The 21202-nt window shown below is 43.3% G+C and overlaps 3 protein-coding genes across 8 annotated transcripts in view; 2 read left to right on the top strand and 1 right to left on the bottom strand.

Annotated features, from left to right (window-relative positions):
• Positions 1-168: 168 nt before the first annotated feature.
• Positions 169-10006, top strand: TTC4 (tetratricopeptide repeat domain 4). 2 transcript variants are annotated; one of them, XM_081195429.1, is made up of 10 exons: positions 169-329; positions 2679-2796; positions 3452-3607; positions 4348-4425; positions 5562-5686; positions 5789-5875; positions 5977-6191; positions 6824-6905; positions 7796-7878; positions 8161-8793. In XM_081195429.1, the coding sequence occupies exons 1-10, from the start codon at positions 222-224 to the stop codon at positions 8228-8230; spliced, it is 1122 nt and encodes a 373-aa protein (XP_081051555.1). In that variant the 5' UTR covers positions 169-221; the 3' UTR covers positions 8231-8793. The 2 variants fall into 2 exon arrangements, with proteins under 2 accessions (XP_081051555.1, XP_081051554.1); XM_081195428.1 differs by lacking the exon at positions 8161-8793 and adding an exon at positions 8817-10006 and having other exon boundaries at positions 171-329.
• A 503-nt stretch (positions 10007-10509) lies between these two features.
• LOC308587700 (transmembrane protein 205-like) lies at positions 10510-14554 on the bottom strand. 5 transcript variants are annotated; one of them, XM_081195453.1, is made up of 5 exons: positions 14425-14554; positions 13935-14001; positions 12675-12856; positions 11856-12019; positions 10510-11354 (listed from the first exon to the last, which is right to left on the bottom strand). In XM_081195453.1, exons 3-5 carry the CDS (start codon positions 12772-12774, stop codon positions 11055-11057), a joined length of 564 nt encoding a protein of 187 aa, XP_081051579.1. In that variant the 5' UTR covers positions 12775-12856; positions 13935-14001; positions 14425-14554; the 3' UTR covers positions 10510-11054. The 5 variants fall into 5 exon arrangements, with proteins under 5 accessions (XP_081051579.1, XP_081051582.1, XP_081051578.1 ...); XM_081195456.1 differs by lacking the exon at positions 13935-14001 and adding an exon at positions 13694-13864 and having other exon boundaries at positions 14455-14514; XM_081195452.1 differs by lacking the exon at positions 14425-14554 and adding an exon at positions 14293-14382.
• Positions 14555-16905: 2351 nt separating this feature from the next.
• The window catches only part of FAM151A (family with sequence similarity 151 member A), a 38955-nt gene continuing 34658 nt past the window's right edge, over positions 16906-21202 (top strand). The window contains exon 1 of the mRNA XM_081195434.1: positions 16906-17047. The gene's annotated coding sequence lies outside the window, so the exon portion shown is untranslated. The remainder of the gene's footprint in view (positions 17048-21202) is intronic.

Genomic DNA, 21202 nt, shown 5'->3' with positions numbered 1-21202 from the left:
CAGACAACTGACGCCCCCACAAGCGAAATAATTTAAAACAAAGCGGGGCGGTATAGAGCGAGCTTGCAAAAGCCCCGCTGCAGCGCCGCGCTCCCCATTGCCGGCCCAGGGAAGCAGCATCGGGCTCCTCCCGCTTCGGGCTCAGCAGGGGCGGGAAGCCGCCGCCTCCGGAAGGGCGGAGCGAGCGAGCCTGGCTGCGACTGGAAGGGGAGCGCAAAACGATGGCGGAGGAGGAGGAAGAGCACGAGGCGGGCTGGGATGCCTTCCTGGACCGGTTCCGCGGCCCCGAGCGCTACGCGGGCGCCCTCAGCCCCGAGAACTGGGAGCAGGTGCGTCTCTCCGGGCGGCGGGACGAGGGAGGACCCGATGGCCGCGCTCGACTGCACGGGCTCCTGGGGAGATGCCAGGTTGGAGAAGAGTCTCCAGCCTTTTAGTTTTATCCTCTTTTCACCGGCCTCTTGTCCCCCCCTTTCCGTCCTCTCCAACAGCCCTGCCAGGTAGGCAGAGGGTGAGCATTTGGGGGGAATTGATCTGCAGTTTTGAATGTCGGGATAGGACCCGGGTTCGAAATCTCCCACTCGCCCGAGCAGTTTGCTGGCGTGGCTCAGAGCCGGTCACTGCCTCTCTCAGCCTATACGACCTCGCAGGGTTGTTGTTGGTGTTGGGATCACATGTGGAAGGGGGTTGGATCATGCGCGCAGTCTTGAGCTCCTTGGATGAAAGGTAAGATATAAAGTAAACAAACACTGGCTAGCCGCCTGCAAACCACTAATTCCCCGTCTTCCTCCTGACCACTGCAGGGCGAGGGTTGATGGTACCGATCTTAACAGGGTTCTTTGTTGTGAGCATTGCTGGTTAGCTCTACTAAATTATGTTTGAGCCAGAGGTCAATTCTGGAGCCTGCTTTCAACTTCAAGGCATATGAACCAGCAGTAAAGATGAGAGTGCCTCTAGAGCTTGTGCAGAATGCCTTGCCTCCAGTGTTAATAACCAGTCATCTCCCACACCTGGATATAAGAGAGCAGTTTAGAGAACATGACCAACTTCTGGACAGGTTTTCCTGACAGCCATGGGTTTTTGCAGCACATTAATGTTTCACGTTGACATTTAAAATATTGTCACCATTGTTTTATCAAGGAGCAGTTGCTGGTATATACTGAATCTGCATGTAACAATAGAGGACACCTGCAAACTGTAACTATTAGGTTGGCACAATGTTGTCAACACAATTTGGCAACTGAAACTTACAGCTTGACCATGTACAGTGGATGTTGACTTTCTAACCAAGGGGTGGGATGTGTGTTGTGACATTAGAGTGGGTAGCATTTTAAACCTGCATATTGGGTTGCAAGTTGACAATACATGTCAGTGTATAAAAAAAATTTTTTAAAAAATTGTAACTTGAATTTGGGAACTTGTGACTCTGCAGACTTTGCTGGACTGTGCTCTCCTCTTTGCTGTCCCTTGACCATGCTGACTGTGACTGATGGGCATTGGAATCCAACAACATCTGGAGGGAGGGCTAGAATTCTGGAGGGAGGGCTAGATGTTGAATAAGATGATGAATTCTCTTTTTTATAAGATATTTATTGCAAATTTTAAACAAAAAATCACCAAACGTATAAAATACCATCACCAAAATATGACAAACAAAAAAGAACAGAGAAAAACAGAAAGATAAGCATAGAATAGAAAAAATAGAACGAAAACAACTTTCCATAAATCATATTTCCATAACCTTTGAACTTCCTCACATCTCCCTTTTCCTGCGTTCTCAGTAATCGACTTATAAGCAGCAATTTATTGCCTTATTTCAGTTCTTATTTTGTAATTCTCAAATATTATGTCTCAGACTTTAAATATTTTTATCAAATACTTAACTGCTAAGTTTAAACATAATATTGCATCAAATTTCATCTTTTTCTTAAACATCACTTATTCTCATATATCTTTCAACTAAATTGCTGATGCCATGTTGTTCTCTATCGTGCATTTTCTTAACATTCATACAACTTATAATGTTTTTGTAAATAGTCCTTAAACTTTTTCCAGTCCTCTTTCACTGTCTCTTCTCCCAGGTCTCGAATTCTGCCAGTCATTTCTGCCAACTCCATAAAGTCTATCAGTTGCGTCTGCCATTCTTCCAGCGTGGGCAGATCTTGGGTCTTCAAGATGATGAATTCTCTAGTCACATTTTTCTATACTGTTTATTAAACTAGTTTATTATTAACTAGTTTATTGATGATACAGTTTAATAAACTGTAGTTTAATAAACAATGGTTTAGCATTATGTGCTAACCTTGCCAATGTGTCTTTCTTGGTAAACAAGAATTGACTTGAAAGAATAGAGAAATTTAATATAATTCAATGACGGATATTACAGGATCTATATCTTACATTCCTGTTGGTTTTGTGTTTTTGTAACAGGAAAATGGTGGCTTTGAAGGTTTAGCAAGGGCTGATGCTAAGTCTGAAATTACTTACCTAGAAAGCCAAGAACTATGAATTAAGTGAATTCTTTAGAAATAACCAGGGACAAAATTCAATGTATGGAGGGGGGAAATGCAAGTTCTTCTGTTAAGTATCTCGAATAAAGGCTATATTTCCAAAGACATGTGGCTATTTTGAACCCTTTTCTTCTATCCTTGGTAACTTGGGCTGTCTGCATTTGTTGACAGGAATTTGACCAGATCCCAATGTTCATGAGGAAAGCTCCTGCTGAAATAGATCCTAAGCAGAATCCTGACCTTGCTTGTCTTCAGTCTATTATTTTTTATGAAGACCAAACATCTGAAGGTAGTCTCCACTTACATACTATAAATGTATCAGCTGATGAAATTTACGTTGTTCTCGCAACACTTTCTCTAGGCATCAAAGGGCATAATTGTTTCGTCTCAATCAGTTCAATGTCTTGAAAAGAGACATCCCAGCTTTGTCTTACCAAGGCAGGTGCTCTGTTGTGTCCCATTTGAAGGAGAAAGGCTGACAGTCCAGTATAGCCTCTGTCACAACCGTTGTCCAAATGCTGCAATAGGTGTCCACAGATAAATGAGCTGACGGCCCTACTGTATTCCCATTTTGAAAATAAAGATCTTAAGCCAGAGCTTTAAGGTTAACAACCAAGTGTTTATATTGAAAAGGCACCGTCCCATTTCAAAAAATACATATTGGGGCTCATAGGACTTGTAGAAATTTAACTTGGCCGGCACACGCAGCTCCATAAAAAATTGAGAGGTTATCGTAGCATTAAAAACTTTAATAGCTGCAGAAATATCCTTGACCCCCTTTGGTGTAAAAGGAAAAAAACATAGCATAGCAGGCTGATTAGCTTGAGTTTTCTGGGAAGCATAAGATCTGTGCTTTATCTGTTATAGATAACTTGACTTTTAAAGGAGTGCTTATGATTGCTTTTCTAACATTGCAATGTTTATCTTTATTGGTGTTTTTCAAGCCCAGACCTATAAGAATGAGGGCAATGATTATTTCAAGGAAAAGGATTATAAGAAGGCTGTGATATCCTATTCAGAAGGACTGAAAAAGAAGTGCAATGACCTAGAATTGAATACTGTTCTTCATACAAACAGAGCTGCAGCCCAGTTTTATTTGGGTAATGTATTGCATTCAAAATTGTGCCTAGCTCAAATTCTATATAGCAGAAAAATATCAAAGGTAGAACTTTCTCCTGTATGTTCCAGCAGTCATAAAGTTGTTTTTGAATTTTTTTAAACAAACAAACAAGTAGTATTGAGGATGCTAAATTTTAGACCCATATCCTTGTTAGATGTTAATTTAGCAGTGTATGTGGAGCTCCCAAAGAAAATAGGCACCACTGAGTTAATTGGGACTTACTCTCAAATATGCATAATATTGCGTCTGGTTTGGCTGGCACTGTCCACATTACAGTGCTTTAAATTTTGTTAGACATAATTTGATCCAATGAATTCCAGGTCCCAAGATTCAGTATGTGCAAGCAGAGATGTCTCTTGAGCAGCTAGTATGGATTAAAAAAAAGAATTGAATGCTGTTGGTTTTTAATAGGGATGAATAGCCTCAAATGCAGATTCTGAAAAGAAAGCCAAGAAGTAATAGGTTGTGTTGAAGTTTTTGCAGCAAAATCAAATTATTATTTATCAAATACATTTTTTAAAAAAGGGGCAGCTTTTGGAATCTGTATCTTACCTATTATAATGCCTCCTCTTTTCATTATCCTTATAAATTAATGTCATATTTGAAGACTTCACGTGTCTTGCCTCAGTGTAGCCCAGTGTTTCTTAGGGAGCAATTTGCCAGCCTCCCTTAAAAATCCAATGTAATGACCCAGGTTTTACAGAGGTATGTTTTGTTTAGGTAACTATCGCTCTGCTCTCAATGATGCTATCGCAGCAAGAAAACTGAAACCCGATCACCTCAAGGCAATTACAAGAGGTAAAAGAATGTTCAACAGTTGCATTTTACTAGAGGCCTCCATGTAATTAAGAAAGTGGGGGCACTGTATAACAGCAATAAAAGTTTGTATAGAATATTCTTGAAAAGTAAACTTTCAAAGTGCCATGAAATAATAACATAATGCAACTTAAAAGGGTTGTGTCTACTTGAGATAAAGAGAAGGAAGAAGCATGGGAACCTTGGAACAAAGTTATATGCAGCATGTATAGGGGCAGCATGTGGTCTGAAAGCACATGAGACCACCACTCCAATGAAGCAAAGCAGGTCTTGGTCTAGTTAGCATCTGGGAACCACGGGAGGATGCTGAATGCTGTTTGTGCTCACTAGTAAGGAGGGAGATGGAAGATGCTCGCAAATCCACCTGCCACATCCTTCCCAGCAGCCCTACCAACTTTGAGCCCTGCGAGTTTTGTTGGGACCAGGAAGAAGAAAGAAACAAGAGTTGAGGCTTATTTCCACCCTTGTCTTTTTTGTTGATGTTTTTTGTGGTGTTGCTACTTTGGAAAAGGAGTGGGAGATCTTTGCAATTGGTGCCCTTATTGTAGTTTAGCTTTGTTTGCCTTATAATGGAACTGTAAATTTGTTATTATTTACTGGACATGTTTTTATTATTTGTTATGTTGCTCCCTGCTCTGAGATTGAAAATAGTCGGTGAAGAGTGGGTTATAAATACTTCTAAAAGTAATGATAAATGTAGGGTCATGCTAGGTTGTATGATGGAAGAAAAGTAGGGCATAAATGTAAGAAAATAAATAAATGTCAGCCCAGAATGGAGGCCTCTATGGCTCTTCAGTGCCTTCAGTCTGGAAACAAATTGACCAGCGTAAGTGTACCTCCCTGTTTGCCACACTGATGTTTTAAAAATTAGTTGAGTGTATCTGTGTTTGCTGCGGACATATGTGAAACAAACTACAGTGGTACCTCAGGTTAAGAACTTAATTTGTTCTGGAGGTCCGTTCTTAACCTGACGCACCACTTTAGCTAATGGGGCCTGCTGCGCGATTTCTGTTCTCATCCTGAAGCAAAGTTCTTAACCCGAGGTACTATTTCTGGGTTAGCGGAGTCTGTAACCTGAAGCGTCTGTAACCCGAGGTACCATTGTATTGCTTTTCTAGGAGCACTGTGCCATTTGGAACTTAAACACTTCTCTGAAGCCATAACATGGTGCGAGGAGGGATTGAGAATAGATCCGAAAGAAAAGAAACTTCTGGAAACAAGAGCTAAAGCTGATAGACTAAAGGTTAGAAGGGGGCAAATGGAAACCTGTTTATACAGTAGACTAAGACTGGTGGAACAGCATTCTCCTCCCCACAGCAACGATGTAGCTTTGTCTGTCTTTCAGCGCACTGAAGAGAGGGATTTCAGAAAAGCTAAATTGCAGGAGAAGAGGGAACAGTCTCGGAAGGAGGCCTTACTCAAAGCTATCAAGGTAGCTTTTTCTTTTGATGGGAAGAATTGCCCCTGGATATTTTAAATGTGTAAAGATGTGGATACTTGCCTCATATTTTTTTCTTTTCTCTTCTGATGTAGGATCGGAACATCAAATTGTCTGTAGCATCCTCTAAGGAAGACACGACGATATCAGCAGACCTGGCTGAGATGTCTTTAGATGGACTTGGCTCAGAAAATGATATCGGTGCCAAAGTCTGTTTAGATGAGAATGGCAGCCTAACCTGGCCTGTGCTGTTCCTGTACCCTGAGCATGGGCAAACTGACTTCATCTCCTCTTTTCATGAAGAATCGAGGTGGTTGTTTTGTAAAGCTGAATTTATATAAATCCAAATGAACATAATATGGAAGGGAGAAGGCAGTGGGTTCAATTCACACATTTTATTTGCCGTGTTTTCCAGTACTGTGGTAAGACCATTCAGGTCTTCTGAATGTGAAGAGTAGGAGTGGGAGCATGCCTGCCAGCCTCATCTGCTAATCTCAGAGTAATGTCTGAACAAGTCTTCCCCGGCCTGATGCCTTCCATCAAATGTTTTGGGCTACAACTCATTTCAGCCCCAGCCAGCATGGGCAGTGGACAGGGATGATGGAAGTTGTGGTCCAAAGCTTTTGGAGTCTTAGAGGATGTTAATATGAAGTGGTGTTTGTGAGCTATTTTAGAGACTGATCAGTGAGAAGGTAGTTATTTTTGGATTAACCTTAAATAAGGGAATAGATTTATGATCTTCCTGAGCATGCCTATTTTGAAAAAAAGCATTGAAGAATGTAATTTTTAAAAATACTGCGTTGGTTAGCAGCCTTTAATGAAGCTACATTGCTTTGAATTCGAAAGGCGTCAGTGTACAGTATCTACTTGAATTCAACTCTAGTAGTTGCTGAAGCTGAACTTAATAGCTTGGAGAGTAACATGATGCATCTTGTGTTTCAGATTTATTGACCACTTAATGGTCATGTTTGAAGAACTACCTCCCTGGGATGTAGAAAAGAAATATATTCCTAGTGAACTGGAGGTAAGATACAACGCCTTTTGGCATTTATCTGTCCTTTCTTAAAATGGATATTCTAATATATATAACCTTGAGCAGTGTAGCCCCATGTGGGATGCCTGGAGCCTAGACCTTTTGTACCCTAAGGAGGTGCGGGAGGGGAGCAATGGGCTCCAGCAGAGGTGGAGAGAGAGGGGGGACAGGAAGACTGAGGTTAGAGGGAGTAAAAAGGAGTCTTCCAGCAAAGACTGAGAGAGCAACCACACTTTGCCTTCACACAACAGTATACTAAGCAACAGCTTCATCATGGAGTTTGACAGAGCCTAAGTCAGCCTCTACCTGCATCCCAGGCCAAGAATGGGAAACTTATGGCTCTTCAAATGCTGTTGGGTCTAAAATTACCATCTTCGTTGATCATTGGCGATGCTGGGGTTAATGGGATTTGCAGTCCAAAAACATCTGGAGGGCCAGACTCCCAAACCCTGATATAGCCACAGATAGGTCAGACAGGCAGAGAATAATCTCAAATCAGAGGGTTGTGTTATCCGTAAACAACTGCAAAATTGTTTTTAAACTTTCATTAAGTACTTAGATTTGTAGGCATGAATAAAAATTCATTTATTTAGCTCTTCCAAAGGCTTGAAGTATATGGCAAGCAATAAATAGAAATAAAATTAAATCCGGTAAAAAACAACCCCTAAACTACCACAATTCTGGACTCCCAGAACTTGCCCTAATAAATTGCAGTCTCAAATTGAAGCAATAGAAAGGGGTTTTCATCACATGAGTAGTTGGTTGTTAGTATTATGGATGCCCTGCTGACCTGCATAAATAACGTACTAAGCCTTACAGGTAATGTTGCTTCTCCTTGTTCACATATTTAGTTGATTTGTTTCTCATATTAAATTGCACAGCTATATTTTGAGGATGAAGAAAAAGGAGAGATGTACCAGATAAACACAGAAATCACATTGCTACAAGCGCTGCAGCACCAAAGGTGAGATTCTGAGCTAGGGACTGCATGTTACTCATCTTTATTGTCAAAATGACACGTGTGTAATGTTGAATCAACAGGATCCATCTATTTGCTTCAAAAAAACAAGAAGGGTTTTTTTTGTCTAACAGTAATCTGACAGAGAAATAATTGCTCGTCAGCAGATTCTGCTGTTAAGGATACAGTAGTCTTAGATATCCACAGCCAACAAAACTGCCCATATGTTGTCGCTTCAGATTAGAGGTATCAGCTTCAGCTGAAGCTTATTCATCCATTTCACTACAGGGCTGCCTCAGTTTTCTCTTGGTGGCACCAGCTAGACGTGACAGTTACTTACGGAAATAACAATGCATAGCCATTGCACTGAAAGGTGGCTGTATTTTTAGACTGCCTTGCAGCAAAAGGCTAGGTGACCAGCTTCTAAAGAAAGGGTAATTTGCTGCAGTTGCGCCTGCCTGAACTTTTAGAATGTCATGGATCTTCGCAGTGGGGACATCTCTTCTTACCAACCTAGCCATTTAGATTTTCCAACAATCAAAGCAGGGGATGGACTTGAGCATCGTGCTGTGGTGAGCATTCCCTCTGTGCAAACATTTCAGCTTGCCAGACAGAATGAAGCCCACCTTTCTCTCCACTGTGCGCTATTCTGCAGGTTCTCCTGACCCCTGCCCAGAGCCAGTTTCTGGGCATAAGAGCTTCTGCTGACCGGGCTTGTTAGGTGAATCCCACCCATATTATGTTTCTGTCCTATCTTCTTCCAGATTTGTAGAGCAGGCTGAGAATCTAACCTATCAAGTTATTCCAGTATCTTTCAGTGTGGAATGGGGTGGGGAAACGGGATGGTAGTGTAAGCAAACATGCATGCACAAACACAAGCATATAGGTTATCTTAAAATGTTGTGAGCCAAGACTGGAGGTTGACTTTCTAATTGTTTTTGCAGGTACTTCATAAAAGCTGGGACTCCTACCTTTTTGGTTTTGGTGAAACTTGCACCTTTCTCTAAAAACTACTTCTTTGGGAAGAAGGTCCACTGGCTAAAGTGAATGAACATTTTTTGAGGGGATTGGGGTGGAATACAACACATAATGGAACACGGCCTTCATAAACTGAAAGATCAACATTTTGTACACATGTATCTTCTTCTACAACAATTGAGATGGCAGATTTCCTAATCCTAACCACAGAAACTGCACTTCTATTTAATTGGGGTGAATAAGCATCGTTCACATTTCCTTAAAAGTAAAGGAATAGAACAAAATGGGGCATATGTTAAGTAGAAAACCTCGCTCTCCACTGTCAAAGGCAGTTATGTCTCTGAATACCAGTTGCAGAGTATCACAGGTGGGGAGAAGGCTGTGGCACTTGGGTCCTGCATGCAGGCATCTCGCACGTATCTGCTTGGGCACTGTGAGTACAACATGCACAAATTATATGGGCCTCTTTTTCACCTGATCTGGTAGGGCTTCTGTTACGTTATTCACCTAGATATTTAATACACTGAGTTTTGCTTTAGAGAAACAGACCTCCCCCTGCCCCCCCCCCAATATCTGATTAGTTCTTGAAGTATCCAGTTTGCCATAAACCATGTTAATCTCAATGGGGCTTCTACTAGCAGCTTGGGGCAACACAGTATAACTTTACAGATTTAAGTGCCATAAAGTAATTGTATCTTGGGATCAAGGAGCATACTTGCATCGAATGCTATGCAAGTACAGCTAACAATTCTGTTTTAGGAATAGTTAGAATGTGGGGGGGGGACCCCCTAAATGCCCGCCACCTGTTGTTACTTTTCCAATAGATTCATACAGAGCATTCGCCTGCTCAATAGGCACAGAGATTAAACCACAGCTGCGATTTATTCACTACTGTCTTGTGCACTTCAGCAAAGGAATGTGGAATGCCATCATTGAGAGCTTTACAATTTTGCTGGCTTTTTGCTGTGACAAGTTTGTATTAACCTATCCAAAATAGGTTTTAAAAGGAGCTGGGCACATTTTATAGGTTCTAAATTATGGTTTTAATTTCTAGAGGTACATTTCTTACACCCACCCAGTTGCTAAAGTTGTGGCCAAAGTAGCATCCTTCTCCATGCTGCTAATGTACAACAAGTAAAAATACAACATAAAATGACTTGTTTCTAGAGTACAATATCTCAAGGATGCGCCTTCACACTGAGTCTATCTATGGCATCCCTCTGTATACAGCTTAATTGTTTTTGAAGTGCTCTCATGCAAGTGCTTTCTGAACTTGGAACTCGCATCACTTTTCATGGAGGTGGGAAGATCCAGTAAACACAACATAAGGCAAGGGATGTGCTGCACAGCAACTTACTCCTGAGTTCAACCTATATAGAAGGGCAAGTACTACCTGAACAAACCTGGCTAGTGCTTGTCTCCAGGGAAAAGGAAAACTACTGCTTGACTTTTGAAACTAGACCTCTGTTGTATAGCAAATAAAGAACAGGAGCATTTTACAATAGGGTACTTTCGTCTGGGAAACAAATTCATTACTGTACTGCATTTAGATTTTGTTTTATTACCGCATCTGTTGTTGCTCTTTGGAACGTAAGGCTTTAATATAATCCATGGTAGAATTAAAAAACAGTCACCTTTTGGCTGGGAAGAGCATTTTACCTTTTCAGAAGTTGGTATCAAATATATTTGATATCAGAAGAGATTTTCCCTAGATTGGACCAAGCACAGTTAGGAAGTCATAGGTGCCCTTAAGCTGATACCCATAACTAGCAAGGCTGCAGCCACCTTAAAAGGTTAACATCTGGTCCTTTAGAAGACTAGGGGGAGCAGAGGGCAAATAAAGTGACAAATCCTTTTTCAGCTGTAGGCATCTGCTTACGAATTTTTCATTTTCAAAAAGAAACCTGTTACTTGCATCAAGTATTTTGGTGGTATTTATATTGTCTCATAATTGTCTGACCAAGTATTACTATTACAATGAGATGTCTCATTGATCAACAAGGAGTCCAGTGTTCTATGAAAGGTTGATTAGTGCATGGGCTGCCAATCCAATGATGGCTGGAAAATTTATAGCAGAACAGGCTGATCCAAGCACCTGTGAATCCTGCTTGGAGGAGCACTCTGCAGCAACCCAAGCCATGGCTTCTGCCATTTGCAGTCCATCTTTTCACAATCATGCCCATGCAGGTTATTTACCCATGTGCTTACAATGTTGAAAGGTGAGCAGCCATATAGTAGAGGCTCAAGCCATTGCATGCGATGCAGCACAGGTTGCAGAGGGAAGAGAAACCATGATAGATGCCCAGTCTGCTTGTCAGCTCCCTGTAATGAGAATCCAGTTGACGCAGCCGCATAAAGGACTTCTGCGGGAACCACCCAGCATCCTCTCCCAAGCCATAGCTTTGCTCAATCAGGTGCATTTCGGCCATAATATCTGAAGTCACTTGCCCAAACCACTGAGCGTTTAGAGCAGCAACTATGACACAAATGAAGAAGACTGTAATCTGGAAAGGAAAGATAGTTATGCTATGAACTATTTATTGTCGGGTAGCATCAGCTAGTATGTGGGGGGTTTTCATACCACATGTAGCTGCAATCACTTTGCAGGAATAATATTCGGATTCATGGCTGGTACCTAGGCAGGTCCCTGTGGCCCCAGCAGTGCATATCATCCTTAAAATAACCCTGTGGGTTGGCCCTGCCATTGCATTTTCAAATTAGGATTAATAGGGTATATTTTGGTGCAAGAAGTTCCGTTCCTGTGCCAAGTCACCAAACTGCTCCTTTGCTGCTCTGCCCCACCACCTACTGTCTGAATACTACCCCCTACAGCCATAGTGGTAGTTACAGGAAACAGAAAGAGTGCCCTGCTAGTAAGTGTGGGTGGCTTCTCGGTCTGACCACTTCTTCCTAAGGCAGGCATGCCATCACAAGCGAGGCCATGTAGCAAAGCAGAATGGCGGACTAACGGATGCACGTGATATTTAAAAGAGGGGGCCCACTACCTGCATGGTTTCTTCCTCGTTGAGAAGTTCGCTGGGGTGACACATGGCAAATATGGTCAGGTTGATGAAAGCACAAGCTGAGCCAATGTGGAAGTAATAAGGGAAGAGGCAACTCTGAATGAATCCGAATGTATGTTGTGAGAGATTGTTGCCCATCACAAAACCTGCAAGAACAAGTGGGGCGAGCACAAAGGAACAAGGTTATTTAAATGATACAAATGCTAAAAATAATAGCTTTTTTAAAAAAACCATTGGATGCAAAATTAACAGACGTATACAGTTTTAGATAATCTCTTCTAGCTTCAGAATGGCTTATTTCCATAGCTGTCAAGCTTCCCTTTTTTGCGGGAAATTCCCTTATTTCAGTGCCGTTTCCTGCTGCTTCCCGCTGCTATCCCGGATTGTTAGATATCCCGTAGACTGCCCCCGGGACAGGCGAGGCTGCTGAGCCCTTGCATTTTCAAATCCAAAAGTTGTCAGCTATGCTTATTTCCATTGTTTATTAGGATTTTCCACACTTGGTGGTTTTACCTTCACATCATCATCATCATTCAGTTGCTTGGTGTCTAGGAATATAGACTCACCAATCCAGAAAGTAAATCTTCTTGCCAACCAGTGTTATCCCTATTTACCCAGCCTACATCTTACTGCCAAGCTAAAGTACCCCCTTTTCCCTTTCTGAATTCACTGCATATGCCAGTTCAGAGCACTCCCATTTCTCCAAATGTCAAATCCCTCCCTAAATAAATTATCTGTGATTAATTTGGCCTTTAAGCATCTCCGTGCAAAGAGTGGGGCTGTGGAACGGTCCAAACCTACTGGCTATAAAAGTCACCCAGATCTGCATTCCCCAGAAAGTTGAAAGGAAAACCAAGTGGAGCACTTTCACTAAGGTCGAGGGATCAGCATCTGTGGACATGGTACTTCAAGAAGAAAGTCGCTTGCAACTCCCTTGGCCAAACTTCAACTTGGGAGACACTCGTTTTACCTGTTCAGACACACTGAGAGGCAAAAGAAAGTTACTTTAGCTTCAAAGTAGTCAGAAATGTCCTGTCCCCTCAAAATTAAAGTGTAATTGTCACATGTGTTCTCTCTCACACCACATTTCTTAGGGGTATATGTTTTGTATTGCTGCTGTGAAGGAGTTGAATTTAAATGGACCAGCTAATAGTGCTTAACAAAATTCTCAGCCAGTGCTCCCAAGAGAAAGCTATTCTGAGACATCTGTGAACAGTGGCGCTCATAACCTCCCCTCTTGACTAGACTGATAAAAAGATGGCCAGGTCATCACACCATATGCCACCATAAAGCCAGGAGCAGGTTTTAAAGGCTTTGGGCAACATCTGGAACCATTAATGCCAATGAGCATTTAACCAGTGATTACAGAGGGATGTGGGTTGCATTTGTAAGGACTTGGAACACAGACTTCTTATTTATTCATTTTTTTCCAGCATTTATTCCATTGCCTTCAAATTACAGTGGAGGGAAGCTTCTCTGTTACTTCAGGTAAATTCTGACCCCAGTCAATGCTTAGGCTGGGTAAAGTAGGTCTGGATTTAGCTCAAATCAATTATTCCAGCCTACCAAAAATTAGGGCCACTTGTCACAAATTTATGTTGTAGTCCGACAACAGCTGGAAACCCACAAGCAGGAATGAAAATAATTACTCAGTAATTGTCTATAACAGGTCCCGCAGCCATCCCACCCGGTCACCCTCCAATCACCTACCAAAAATACACTTGCTGTTACAGACCCTCAGGTGGAGAATCAACTACAAATGTAGATCCCAACTAATAGTTGCTCACCAAAGCCACTTGCAATAACAAAAGAGTCCATACCTGAATTTATTTTAAATGGTTTTACATGGTTTTTATTGCATTGTGAAACTGCTTTGAGAGGCTTCATGGGAATTGACTCTTAAATTGCTATGGATTGCAGCAACATGCTCCTTATTCCAAGCAGTAAAATATTTTCAGCAGGGTAACACACATCCTGATCTGAACAAAATACTGCATATAATATAGGAAAAGCAAACTAGGAGAGTAACAGTTTTTTTCCACGCCTTAAACTTCCAAGTACCTCAAGATGGGTAGTTTACTTTCAGAGAAACACATAAGCTGACACTTGTCTTCCTCATCCCTTCAACCTGCAACACAAAAGGGAAACTTGGAGGCTAGTAAAAGACAAATACCGTATTCCCCAAGGGATTCTCAGATAAATTGCAATTAGGAGTACATGAGCGAGAACTCTGCATAAAGGAATCCCACGATTATAAATTGCACTCTTTGATTCCCCTTAGTATAGCGGTAGTGACACGGTACCCTCAGTCTGAAAGAATAGCAGGTGCTTCAGCCGAGTGGGTGGCCAAAGACATTTCAAACGGGTTTTCAGCGACTAGCAAGTTGAAATATTAACTTCAAAACAAAACTTTCCTTACCACCGATGAATAACGTTGCACTGGTGCGTTTTTCAGTGTGTCACTCAGACTCCCCGCCGCCCAAGGCTAGAATCTCAGAAACACAAACACCAGCAAAGCTGCCGGATCCCAAAACAAGAATGGCATCTTTACCATCAAAATAAGCACGGTCGGAAAGGATACGATCAAGAACCGGGCACAACACTCAAAAGCAGCGGATCCACACATCCCACATCAAACGGTCCCCAAGCGCGGCCAGATAATTGCATAGAAAGCATTTCGCTGTGCAAACAGACGGAACTACATCCCGGAACTGGGAAGGAAAGTCCCCCTTGCGGCGGGAATGCAGAGACAGACTGGACTGGGCGATAGGGAAATCCTCGTGCTAGTGCTAAAAAGGAGCCAGAAACGCAAGCGGAGGGGGGCGTGTCGCGATGTGCAAGTTTGCACAGGGGGACTTTTCTCTTTTGCAAGTGCTCTTTTACCTACGACTGGAGGAAACTTCAGCCCGTACCCCAGCAATCGTGGGGAAAACGGGTGCCAATCCGAGAGGGGAGCGGCCCCCTCGTGGCAGGCAGTTGCTCAGGCGGGGTCTTTTGGCCAGGCCACACTGCTGGGCTGCTCAGCCAAGGGGGGCGCGCAGGACTGGTTGGCGCGGGGCTTGCACAGGTCACCCCAGATCCTGCTGGTCCCCCACCTACCTTAGCCCGACTGGGTGGAGGCGAACCTCCCTTACCCGACTGAGTTAGGGGTTGCCCACCTCGTTCTTCCGATCTCCCCAGTTCTCCTTTTCCCCCTCCGAGGCGGGGCCAGCGGTGGGTGGGAGTCTCGGCCTCTGGAGAGACGTCGCCTTTGCCCTAGTTTATTTTTCCTGAGCCCCCATCATCACCGAGGCTTTTACAGCTGCTCCTTTGCTGAGGTGGAAGCTCTCGACACCATAAAACGCTAGGACAGATGACCCCAGACAAAAACAAGGGAGTTGCGCCATATTCAAAGCGGCAGCTTCTCAGTAGCACAGAACGCCTGCCCTTTTTGAAGAAGAGTCCTGTGCAGCTCAGCTGCCTTATTATCCAACTTCAGTACCTTGGTCTAGTAAAAGCTAGCATGCATCTCAACCAAGGAGGTCATACTTGGTTTCACTTATGGCACCTCAGCCCTAAGCCGCTTTCCATAGAGCCGGAACAAGCTGGCAGAGCTTTGCAGATGGGAGGAAAGTACCCCTGCATTGGGCAGCTGGAGTTAGCAGAGAGTCATGTTTGTTTCTGCAAAAGCAAGTAACTAGAGGGGTCATAACTCTCCAGTGGGTAACGTGGTGCAGAAAGTTCAGGTGTAAAGGATGGTCAAGTGCTATGCTATATATCCAAAAACTGTGCAGGTAGAGAAACACTATTCCCTCTGCATGTTGTTGGAGAGCTAGCAAAATGATGCAATGGGGATGTCTGAATTAAAAAGAACCACAATGATTCTCTGCCATGGGGGGGGGGAGCGCCCTGCATTTGAGGACACTGTTCTGGGGGTGCATCACCAGCCTCACATCTTATCCCCATGTTCCCCAAGTACAACCCATGAGGATAGGAAAAGTCTAGGGTAACACATATACCCTGGTTTCCTGTTTTAGGCTCTCCATTTATATGGTAAGAGTGCTAAGAGCACAGCGGTTGTGTTTGTGTGTGTATGTGATGCTTCATACAACATGCTGGCTGCAGTTGATGGGAGTTGTAGTCCAAAATATCTGGAGGTCAACAGGTTGGTGCAGTCTGATGTTTGTGAGCTGAGCCCAGCATGTCTGTGTTCAGTTGAGCTTTAGGTTAGGAAGCAAAGGAGGCAGCAAATTTAGCTAAATTTCCCCATACTATATGTTTTGCTTTTTGGAGGATATATTTTGCTGTGGTGTCTGTTTCCAGCATAACTGTGTGACGAAATGAATTTATTTGAAATATCTGTGTATCCTACATAACTGCCTGCATCTTGGCAATACCTGTGTACTCTGTAGTATGGCAATGAAAAGGGCATGTTGGATGTTTTAATTCACCAATAAGAGGCTGAATAGGAGGCAGTTCTTCGGATTGTTTATTAGAGAGCTATTATGAGCCATTGTCTGTCAACCTTAGCATCCATCTGAAATGCAGAGCTCATGATACACATTCCCACTCCATTCTACTATGTAGGCATATAAATGGCAGATAGCATTACATCATTATAAGTTACTTGGCTGCAGCTTTTTCTATCCACCTGCAATATGGGGATATACGGTAGACATTTCAGGGTTGTAGTAAGCCACATTTTCAATATTTGCCTCCCAGCTCCCATCACATGTACATAATATATCACAACCTCCCCTTTCCTTGTCCATCAGCTATACAGGGTCTATAGTACTGAACAGTTTGTTTTTAGAAACAATTTTAGAAATGCTTTTTCACATATAAGAAGGCCAGTGTTTGGAAAGGTTAGAAATTGTTTCTTTGTGTCTATAGTTGGTTTTTTTTGTGTGTGTTTTTTTGCAACAAAAAAGTCTTTACTTTCTCCATGAGCGACTGTCATGTTAGCACTCTAATGAGAGAGAGAGTTGCATTGTCAAAAATTACCAGCAAATCTGGTCTGCAGACAAAGGAGCTGTCAGCCTAGTGCTTCTTCTGTCTGCACTTTCCCCCAGAGAAGTTAATGGCTGCTAAATGGCTTCTACAAAGCAGAAGCATGCCTGGAATTCTCCTAAAGACAGGAAGGTGCAACATACTGGAAGCACTGCACAAGTAACAGACAGAAACCAGAATAACAGGTGGTTATTATTATTTTAAATCAACTGTATTTAGGCATTTTCTTGTTTTTCAAAAAGCTAAACTAAGTTTTGGCCCTTGGAAGAAGACAAGTTTAAAATCGTAACTGCTTTTAGACTTGGAAGAGTAGTAAAGAAAGACAAATCCAGAGACTGTTTGATTACTTTGAGATCGAAGGAAGAAAGAGATAAAATATTAAGTTTACACTACGAAAAGTCACTTGTAATTCAAGGTTGGAGAGCAGAAATTTACAAGGATATCCCAAAACAACTTTTGGACCTCAGATCCACCTACACAGAGCTTGCAAAATTGTTGAGGAGCAATTCGATTCCTTTTAGGTGGGAATTTCCCCAAGGATTATCCTTTACATTTAGAGGGAAGAAGGTGAAAATTAAAACAGCCGAGGACAAAGAAAAGTTTCTGCACGACTACGGAGAAGACCTTCACAAAGGGATCATAGGAACCCCAGGATCTGGGCCCTTGCCTATACCTACACCTTTGGGGCCTGAAGACCAGAAGAAAGAGACACCACCACCAAACGAATAACAGATTTGTCCAGGATGTCTCTGCAGCTTCTTAGCTGGAACATTAATGGCTGTAACTCCCCGGAAAAAAGGAGAAGAATATTTCATTTATTAAAGAAAGAACAATTGGACATTATTTGTTTGCAGGAAACGCATGTGACTAGGCTCCACAGGAAAGTGCTAATTAACAAGAGATTAGGCCAAGAATTTATTTCATCGGATCGAGTTAAGAAAAGAGGAGTGGTGATATATGCAAAAGAGAGCCTATCACCGAAACTTCTATTTAAAGATGAGCAAGGAAGAATTTTAGCAATTGAGATACAAACTCAAGGTGAAAAGTTTTTGATATTGGGAATTTATGCACCGAATGAGGGGAAATCAGAATTTTACAAGAAACTGCATGAGACAATGCTGGACTTTCTGGACTATAGCAACATCATTATGATGGGAGACATGAATGGGGTGGTCTCTACAAATATGGATAAGTCACAAAACCAAAGTTTGAAAAAAGACGGCAGACTACCTAAAACTTTCTTTGAACTAACTGATAATATGGACTTGATTGATATTTGGAGGACAAAGAACCCCCTAGGAAGAGAAGGAACATTCTTTTCTGAAGCCCAAATGACATGGACAAGAATATACCAAATAAGGATAACTAGAGTACTGGCACCTAAGACTAGAAAAGTGGAAATCTGCCCAAAAACCTGCTCCGACCATAACGCAATGAAAATGGAAATGAGACTAACTCCAACCGGCTCCTTCAGATGGAAGATGAATGACACCTTGTTAAGAGACCAGGAGATTATTAAGAAGGCCCAAAAGACCTTAAGAGACTATTTTGAAATAAATTTGAATACTACAGTGGAAAAAAGAGTAATCTGGGATGCAAGTAAAGCTGTTATGAGGGGGTTTCTGATACAACAGAATACGATAAAGAAAAGAGCACAGAATGAGAAAAAGGATAAGATTTTGGAGAAAATAAAGGAAGGTGAGAAAAAGCTAAGATTGAAACCAAAGTCACAGGAGATTCTGAGAGAAATTAAACTTTACCAAGCACAATATGCTAAACTGATAAATCAGGAAGTTGAATGGAAAATTAAGTTAATGAAACAAAGGACATTTGAATCAGCAAATAAATGTGGGAAACTGCTAGCATGGCAGTTGAAAAAGAGACAAAAATTGAACACGGTTACAAACCTAGAGATTGAAGGGAGAAACATCCAGAACCCTGAGGAAATTAGAAAGTGCTTCCAGAGATACTTCAAACAACTTTATACGCAAGGGCCGCAAAAAGAGATTGAGATAGAGCAATTTTTAAAAAGAAATGGATTACCAAAACTGTCTCAAGAAAATAGGACAACTCTGAATTATAAAATAACACAACAAGAAATTGAAGGTGCCATCCAGAATATGCAATTGGGCAAGTCTCCAGGACCAGATGGGCTTACATCCAAGTACTATAAGACATTGAAAGACTATCTGATACAACCATTAATGGAGGTCTGCAACGAGATCATGGAGGGGAAGAAGGCACCGGAATCGTGGAAAGAAGCTTTCATCACATTGATACCTAAATTGGAAACTGAAAAGACACAACTTAAGAACTACCGTCCCATCTCTCTCCTAAATGTGGATTACAAAATTTTTGCAGACATTTTGGCAAGTAGACTCAAAAAAGTGTTAAATGAAGTAATTCATAAAGACCAGGCAGGTTTTCTCCCAGGTCGACATTTGTTTGACAATACTAGGAATATTATCGACATTTTGGAACTTTTGCAAACGAACATTAATACAAAAGCAGTGTTGATTTTTATAGATGCGGAGAAGGCCTTTGACAACTGTCAGGGGTTCAGGAGCAGAGGAGAGGGCAAGGGAGGAAACAGAGAGCGAGGGGGAGGAGGCAGAAGAAAAGATGAGTGATGACGACGACCCGAGATCTCCGAGTCTTTCCAGTGAATCAGAAGATTCACAGAAAGGAGCACCAGTGGCCAGGGCAAGGGGGGAGCCTAGGGGGACACCCCAGGAAGATAGAGCCAGAGGGGACTCAGAGGGGAGCAGTTGGAAATCGGGACCAGCGTCACCGCCAGAGAGTAGGGAAGAGGAAGGGTGCCAGGGATCAAGCGCTGGCAGCTCACAACAGGGGGGAGGGCACGAGTCAGGAGTGGCCACACCTCCATCGGGGAGCGAAGAAACGGTCAGACGGAAAGTGGAAGGTTGGGCGCGCGGGCCAAGTTCAAATGCACAGGAAAGTGACGCAGTAGGCAGCCCGGAAAGGGAGCCAGGTCCTAAAGCCCGGCGCAAGGAGACAGGAGGTTCCGGGGGGTCGGCGTCAGAATAATCCCGGAAGGAAGAGACCCCGGGGGGCAGAGGGACCCAGAGGAGAACAGTCAGGCGGAAAAGGTGGAGCAGGGCTAGGATATTAAGTTGGTGCTCAAGGGGCGGAGACTCAGACGGAGCTTCGCCGATCTAACCACTAGACGTAGAGTTGCACGCAGCAGCTTGAGAATGGAAACTGTAACTCAATAAAGACTTTTACTTAACGATCGCTGGCTAGCGTGATCCTCTGTGAGCTAGGATCTGGAAGCAGCTCTGACAGTAAGCTCCGTCCCATGAATTGTGGGCATCTACGGCCTCAAGGAGAGGAGAGAAAGTGGGTGCCTACTAGCGAGCTCACGAATGGCAGACAACATGATGGCTGAGCAGCAGATAGCGGAACTCAGAGAAGCAGTGACACAACTGAATGCCGAGGCTCTCGCATCCAGGAAGAGAGAGGAGGAGGCAGCTGCCGCCTACAGGGATCTCCAGGTCAGGTTGGACATGCTTACGAAGCAAGGGCAACTGACACCCAAACAGGAGGGAATTGGGTTGGGGAGACGAACAGGCGGTCTGGTCACTCACTTCGATGGGAACCTGCAACAGTACCCCAACTTTAGAGCAGATGTAATGTGTGCACTGCAACTGCTGAACAAGGACTTTAGAGATGAACAAGAGAAAGTGGGATTCATCATGTCCCATTTGCATGGAGATGCTAAAGCATGGCTGCGCAATTTGTGGAGGGATAAGGATCCGGCGCTCCAAAATGCGGATGCCTTTATTAAAGCGATGGATGGGTGCCTTTTATCAAGCATTGACGTGGATCTTGCTCGGCAGCAGATACATGGACTGAAGCAAGGGAGGGCCAGCGTAAGGCAGTACCATGCCCGCTTTTTCGCTTTGGTCAGTGCCCTGGAATGGGACAGAGATTCGGCTCCGGTAAGAGACCTGTTTTGGGAGGGATTGCACGGCTCGGTTAAAGATGAAATTGCGAGGGGGGAGAGACCCCGGACCACGCAGGAGATCGTTCAGAGGGCGCTGGCGGTGGGGGTGCGGCTGGAAGAACGTCCGTGGAGCAGGGACGAAGGGCGTGGAGGGCGCGAACCAGCCAGGGGCTCCTCCTTCCTTCCCAGAGAAGCAGCGCGTGCGCAATCCACGCCTCCGCCTGGAGGAGGGACGGAACCTATGGAGGTTGGAAGTGCAAGGGCTCAGTCAGCAGCCAGAGCCCTAGCGCCGGCAGCAGTGAAAGCGAAGCCTCCTAGAGGGAACAGGAAGTGTTACATCTGCGATGATCCGCAGCATATGGCGAAAGAGTGT

Source organism: Podarcis bocagei (genome assembly GCF_964188305.1).
Source record: "Podarcis bocagei genome assembly, chromosome: 5".
Classification (NCBI taxonomy): Eukaryota; Metazoa; Chordata; class Lepidosauria; order Squamata; family Lacertidae; genus Podarcis; species Podarcis bocagei.
This window is presented reverse-complemented; position numbering and strand designations above follow the sequence as displayed.

Bases quoted from the DNA above. Each gene is read 5' to 3' on its own strand.
- TTC4 (XM_081195428.1), top strand. From the start codon at position 222: ATGGCGGAGGAGGAGGAAGAGCACGAGGCGGGCTGGGATGCCTTCCTG. The intron at 5,687-5,788 runs GTTAGAAGGGGG...TCTGTCTTTCAG, and splicing joins CTAAAGCTGATAGACTAAAG to CGCACTGAAGAGAGGGATTT. The intron at 6,906-7,795 runs GTAAGATACAAC...TAAATTGCACAG, and splicing joins ATATTCCTAGTGAACTGGAG to CTATATTTTGAGGATGAAGA.
- LOC308587700 (XM_081195453.1), bottom strand. From the start codon at position 12,774: ATGTCCACAGATGCTGATCCCTCGACCTTAGTGAAAGTGCTCCACTTG. The intron at 12,020-12,674 runs GTAGGTTTGGAC...TTGTTCTTGCAG, and splicing joins CTGGGTGACTTTTATAGCCA to GTTTTGTGATGGGCAACAAT. The intron at 11,355-11,855 runs GTAGTGGGCCCC...TTTCCTTTCCAG, and splicing joins ACGAGGAAGAAACCATGCAG to ATTACAGTCTTCTTCATTTG.